The 6,994-nt window shown below is 35.0% G+C and overlaps 2 protein-coding genes across 2 annotated transcripts; both read left to right on the top strand.

Annotated features, from left to right (window-relative positions):
• Positions 1 to 7: 7 nt before the first annotated feature.
• On the top strand, positions 8 to 2,172 carry LOC143221205 (phosphoinositide 3-kinase regulatory subunit 4-like; the record flags this gene model as incomplete). The annotated part of the gene is made up of 8 exons (XM_076446697.1): positions 8 to 154; positions 241 to 391; positions 472 to 585; positions 657 to 849; positions 926 to 1,091; positions 1,166 to 1,436; positions 1,521 to 1,851; positions 1,944 to 2,172. Coding segments are annotated over 8 exons (1,602 nt in total), but the record flags the coding sequence as incomplete, so codon positions are not given.
• A 2,108-nt stretch (positions 2,173 to 4,280) lies between these two features.
• LOC143221202 (neuronal calcium sensor 1-like) lies at positions 4,281 to 6,828 on the top strand (the record flags this gene model as incomplete). The annotated part of the gene is made up of 5 exons (XM_076446693.1): positions 4,281 to 4,347; positions 5,691 to 5,843; positions 6,043 to 6,412; positions 6,486 to 6,684; positions 6,781 to 6,828. Coding segments are annotated over 5 exons (837 nt in total), but the record flags the coding sequence as incomplete, so codon positions are not given.
• Between the last annotated feature and the right edge of the window lie 166 nt (positions 6,829 to 6,994).

The following is a 6,994-nucleotide window of genomic DNA, read 5'->3' as shown; positions in this document are numbered from 1 at the left end:
GCATCACATAGTAATACTATATCCTGATACAAAAGCCGATTTAGGTCTTCCACCATTTAAACGATTAGATCGTAGAACATCCGATGGTGTTGGCACATATGCAGCAATGAATCAGGAATGGCGTACAATGTTTGCAGCTCAAGATAATATCCAAGTAATTAAAAAGATACGAAATATTTACATTACGAAAATTTATTATACTAACAGTGATTAATCTTCCTTTCTTTTTTTGTAATATAGCACGCCGTTAAAATGTCAGATATGGCGGGAAGTAGCGGGAGTCCTAGTCAAAGTTTACACGGAGGAGATATCCACTTGTCACCGCAACATAGTTTATCTGATATGAACAGCATAAATGATCACTCGCTTCCTGAACGTTCATATATTCAATGTATGTGTTTTTAAAAATGATTTTGGTACTAAGTATTTTTTCATTACGAAGGATACAGAAAATTCGATGTAATTTTGTAGACAGATGTGCACCTTGTAGATTAGAAGTAAGACAATTGACGTACAGGAAACAAGAGCAACATGCTGCAGCGTTAAGAGCGCAACATTGGGCTGATAATATTGCATGGCAAGCTGGTAATTGATCATTGTAAAGATATAATTTTCAAACGTAATGTTGATATCACAAATATCTTTTATTAAAAAAGGTTCGAGATTATTACCAAGCGGATGGAGACCCCGAGGAGTACCAGTTGCGCATCTTCACGAACATAGAGCGGCAGTGAATAGGCTAGTTTCTATACCGGATACTAGCTTATTTGCTAGTAGCTCTGCAGATGGATGCATAAAAATATGGGACGCAAGTAAAATGGAAGGTCGAAATATTGCTAATCGTTCTAGGTAGACTTTTCATATAGCATGTAATAATATACACACATATATACGTTTCGTAGTATTTATTTCTTAATTTCATTAGGCAAACTTACATGCATAAAGGTGGTCCACTAGTTGGTTTAGCTATTTGTGATCAGGGACAATCATTAGCAAGTTCTGCTAGCCAGTCCGGCACGGTATTTGTTTTACGAATTGAATCTAATTCTAGTAAAACGAGTATTATTGGTACCAGACAATTAGATCTTCAGGTAATTAAATTTATTTCTGCATTTTTAAATGTTAAGACAAAGTAATATTGTAAGCACGAATTATTAACATTTAGGAAGAAGGATGTGCAGTTGATCTGCAGTATTTAGACTCTGGTTCGCAATCGGTTCTTGTATACGCGTCTCTATATGGTTCATTGGTAGGATGGGATTTACGATGTCCTGGTACAACATGGAGATTAGAAAATGATCTAAAACACGGAGTAATTACCTCATTTTGCGTAAACAATTATCAACAATGGTTGACTCTCGGTACAAGTTCCGGCGTTCATACGTGTTGGGATTTGAGGTTTCAATTACCAATAACCAGTATTAAACACCCTACAAGTAAATTTACTACGCTTTAAAATCACTTAAAATAAAATATAGCAAATAATCCTCAAACTTTACGCAAAATTTTTCTAATCTCAGATGCAAGAGTAAGGAAAGTAATCACACACCCTACCGAACATTCGTGGATTATTTCGGCTGTGCAAGGAAACAACGAAATTTCGATGTGGAATCTGGAAACTGATTTTCGGCAAATGGTTCTTTGGGCATCCAGTGCGCCTCCACTTAGTCATTCGCAAGGTGGTCACAGTGTATGTGCAATGTATTCCGGCTGTATAGATCGTTCGGGTTTCTTATTAGCTGGTGGAACTGATATGAGATTGCGGTTTTGGGACTTAAATACACCCAATGAATCGTATGTTGCACTGCCTGCTGCAAATGATGTTACTCCTCCAAATTCATTGGCATACGAGTTAGTATTTTTGTTAACATTTGTTTAAGATGATACCATTCACTTGGTGAATATCTTAACGTGGTTCGCATGTATATTCTGTTGTTTCACAGACAACGTTTAATCGATGGAACCAATGTGGTACAAGAAGTCTTAGCTGGAGGTGGTCCTTCTCCATCATCCGGTGGAGGTAACAGTATTAGAACGAGAAATTCCGAAGAAGGTGGTCAGGGCCCAGAAACTCCACCATCGGGACATCACGACACCATTTCCGCCGTAGCTATGTCAAATACATGTATTCTTACTGGTAGTACAGATGGATTAATACAAGTTTGGAAATGATTGATTTCTTTTCCATCATGTCACGTTCCAAAACTGCATTCAGTGTACAAATTTTTCTAATGCATCACAGATTTATTCTGGAAAAAATAATTTGATCGAACATCGAGATTTTTATGGTGGAACTCATGTGCTACATTAATTCTGTGATTTTTATTTGTACATAATATGTAATATATAGATACCGTATATAAGATCATCGATAGTAATTATAATATTATACAATGCATTTCTTGAATGAGACATAAAACTTAGTTACTTTAATACAGCGATTCTTGTGTACTATAAATGATTTATTTTTTTACATAAAAAGGAAAAGGAGAAAGAGCTTGTTGTACTGTAATATATTAAAACAATAAATTAATGACGTTTAGCTTTAGATAGCGTAATAGCAACGACTAATCGTGCGAATTTAATACGGAGGAAAACGTACTACAGCATACGATTCATGTACAAAAAAAAAGGCATTGTTAACAAATTTATCTCTTGGATACATAATTTACACTGCAAATATATACGACTGCGTACTTTTATGTCATTAATTACATAGTAAACTTGTATACCGACTGAAATACTCATAACCAGTGGATGTCTTCGTATTCCCTGATATTGTTACAATAAATCCATATTTTTAACGCATTTGTGTACATCGATTATTTACATTCCGGGCCAATAAATAAATTTATTTGGCTACCAAGGACAAACTGGTGCGGAAGGATAGGGAACTCGGCCCGGAAACGCGTAAGGATCAGGATTTATTGTTCTGCAAATACTTTTCCACCTTTCCTTCCCTCCTTTCCCTTCCCGTCGCCTATATTGCTGATTATTATAACTCGGTATTTGATAATTATAATCTGGTTGTCCGCCGAAAAGAAGTTCAAACCAGGGGGCTGCAGATCCAACAACGATCAATAATAAAAACAAGAACAAAATTTTCATTTTTATTGCTCTTTTTCGAAATTCTTCGCTTTAAAAACTAGTTAATATCTGGAAAAAAAAAATACGAACGAATGAACATACGCAAACACGTATATATCGTTAGAGATCATATAATCGGTGATACGAACTTTCATATTAAACACCTAAATGACAAACAATCGCTATTTTTACTTTCGAACTTCACACTTTCTGAACTAACTGATTAACGACACTTTTGCCATCAACTTGTCTTCACTGTTTGAACGCGATCGACTAAACCGGTGAGAATTTATCTTTACGCAAACATCCGGCGATTTATATTTTCTTTCTTTTATTTGAACTTACGAAAGAGTTTGAGCTATACTCGCGGTAACAAGTGCACTATCGTAATGAAGAGATGCTGGATGCTTGCTACTGTTTTATACACCAACAGTGGGTTTTATACCCTACCGCTCGGAAAAATATATTGGATGGACTTTTAAACTTGTGCACATTTACCTCTGATTGTTTCATATCCTATTATCATTGTAAATTCGACAGTTCCGTTCAACCTCATCCGTATTTTTTAAGGGGACCAATTGAAACTGAATTCGTCGTTTTCTGATTTCTGTCGGAAGAAAAATCAAATCTACCCGCACGATACCTGTCTTCTATTATTTTTAATCCTCGCGTAAGGAAGTAAATGTCAAAAAAAAAAGGTTATTGTTGTCGTATCGTGATTAGTCGGAGATATTATTTTCGATCGATTAGAAAAAATCGATCTAGAAAATTGCGAGTGGTGCATAACAAAGGAACCTACGTCTTTCCACCACATTGAACTTGGGGAAGGCCCTGTCTACTTATCGATGAATGCGAATTAAAACAAACTTTATATTCGCGACGCGTATCTCCTTTTTTGTATTCCACGTGTGTACGGATTCTGTTACAATAAAACACGCGGTAATATAAGGGATGTGGACTTAATTATAGATACTCGTTTACTCGGAATGCCGATGCGCAACAATTGCAGTTGCATGTTTTTGTAAGTACATTAGCTTATCGTGAAATTACAACCACGAAAGAATTTTTGGAACTTAACAAATTGATCTATCCTTGAAATCGTTTATTTGTCTTAACTCGTTATCCAAGATAGCGTTATTCCACGGAAACGCTATAAATTTGTCATTGATTCGCTCGTAAAACTCGGCTAAATTATATCGAAACACGTGATAATTTTGTTGATTGTAAACTGCCCTATATACGCGGTGATCTTGTGTCAAGGTTAACTCTTTTGATACACCACTCGTACGAACATATAAATACATTAATTATGTTAATTATATTCATTATGCTAATTTCAATCTTTATCCGAGGAAAATAATGTTATTGTCTTAAAAGGAAAACGAACGACGTTAATGACAGAAATATAGCAAAAAGTAAGTCAAAATGCGGCAGTTGACTCTTACAGAATGGTATATTGGTTTGTTAATAGCAAAGAGCCAAGTTTCACGTAACCGTTCTTATTAAGGTTCACCATGACTTGCTATTACTATTTCCTATTACCGTAATACCTGGTTTCCAGGCTGACGAACTATTAATAGCATTTGGCAGTGAAAGTACGTTCTACAGTTTTGCTCTAAGGAGTTTGCAATCTTCGAATGGTTTTCTTATCTTTCAGTGAGTTTGGTTCAACTTTCGCGGTTACTGTCGATTTTTGAATTTAGACCGAACGATAAGCGAATATGGGTCACGGTGAACGAAATATTACGTCAATTACATTTTAATAATGCGATTGAACTTGGTAATTAAAAGAGAAATTAATTACGTATTTACGCACAGTATTTTCTTTTCACGGTAATTAAGTAAGATCACTGGTAAGAAAAAGCTTCCGATGCGAATAGGTGAATCAGAAAACGTGAATGTTGAGTGAAGTAACGTGTATTTTACGCGTGTTCCTTTGTTAGCATTCCTCTCGAACGTTGTTGAAAATACATGAATAAAATAGCTTCTATAATAAGACGTATGATGGAAGAATAGGATGCGTAAAGCGATATCTCGTATATTTCTTTCCAGGAAATAGATTATTTTATTTTTATTTAGCATAAGAATCGAATGTTCTTTTTTCGAATTCGAAGTTTAGAATATAATTTTCGTAACTTATACTTTAAAGCATTTCTAAGAGGCAGTCAGTGCGAAAAAACGATGTTGCAATATGACCGATATAATCTTTCTCAAATTAAATTAATATCGAAGAATCAGTTTCGACACTATAACGTACAAGTAGAGCGTTTCTTTCGGGATATTCGAGAAACTTGAAGTTCATAAGTTAAATTTACAGCTATGGATAGGGTAAATTGTCTAAATATTTTGAACAGTAGTTTCCTTGAGGCAGTTCGAAAACAACTGTACCACGTACGTCAGTTCTGCTTTACTTCTGACTGAGAAAGCTTCTACATTTCGGTTTTCTCGACAATTCACACGATCTTTTCCTCCTTTAACTATCTGTTCAGATGATGATAAAACGGTTAAGGATGGTAACACCCAAGTAATACCATATCTTTTTTCATTGAAAAATAAACAAACATCTTCTTTCTCACTGCGAACATTTTTTTCATTTTATTCAGGCATTCTTAACGATCGAAGTCGCACCACGATAATGCCCAATAGTTTGAATATCGATGATAACGGTATTCAACAGATTAGGAATTGTATAAATCTATCGCTAAAAATGCAACGGAGTTTCAAGAAAATGAAGAGGAGCATCCGTAAGATAACTGGTATGTCGGTAAAAATTTAGACATTTAGACACCTAGATAAAAGAGTACGATATTAGTGTACTATTTTTCCAACGTGGAATTAAATTGCAAAACGCTCGAATTTACTGTACCGTGTTGTTACTTTCCTCTTCGGTATTGCGATATCAATTTCTAAAGGAATAGGAAAATTATCGTACAAGGCTATTTTCAATACTTTTAGAAACTTCGACGAGTGTTCAACCTCACTGCGTTTTCGTAGAGAATATGCAAGACGATGAGAAACAACCACTGTACATACTTCCGGAACGACTCTCTTCCTTGACATGCCAAACGGGATTTTCAAAGGACGAAATACGGAAGCTATATCGCGTCTTCAAGCAATATTGTCCTAGAGGGGCCGTAACCACGAATGATCTAAAGCCAGCTTACGCAAAGTTATTTCCATTAGGAGATCCAGCGAAATACACGCAAATCGTTTTTAATGCTTTTGACAAGGATAGGGATGGTATCGTTAGCTTCGGAGATCTCCTTAGCGAAATAGCCCTAATTACCAACGGTGACGTAGATCAGAAACTCTCGTGGATCTTCAGGTAATCATTTCGCCAAACTATCTGTTGACTCATAACGCGTTTAATGTTACTTTCTACTTTTGTCCCACATCAGATTTTATGACCTAAACGGGGATGGTTATATCACCAGAAAAGAAATGTTGGTTATAGTGTCCGCGGTTTATGAAATGCTACATAACGGCCAGATTATTCAACGAATGGTCGACAGGCACGTGGATAAGGTTTTTGAAAAGATGGACATTGATAAGGACGGAGTTATATCTCAGGAAGAATTTATGAACAGTTGTAAAAATGTACAGTCGATTATATAATATCCATTAATTGAATTCATTGAAAACATATTATAGGGATATCAATTTTACATTTTCTACAGCACATTTTTATTACAGGATAGTCTAATTCAAAAACAACTGGCAATATTTAATCAATTTTGGTGATGGAGTATACATGCATATTGAGATTTATAAAAAGAGATGTACCTTGTAATATTTTTAATCCTAAACATATTCTTACATTCACAATAAAATAATACAATTATAAAATATACTTTTGTTAAAGTTAAATAATAAATAATATTATACATAATTACCACTTCTTGAAAAA

This window comes from Lasioglossum baleicum, unplaced genomic scaffold, assembly GCF_051020765.1.
Source record: "Lasioglossum baleicum unplaced genomic scaffold, iyLasBale1 scaffold2059, whole genome shotgun sequence".
Taxonomy (NCBI): Eukaryota; Metazoa; Arthropoda; class Insecta; order Hymenoptera; family Halictidae; genus Lasioglossum; species Lasioglossum baleicum.
Note: the sequence above shows the minus strand (reverse complement) of the source record. Positions and strands in the feature narration are given on the sequence as shown.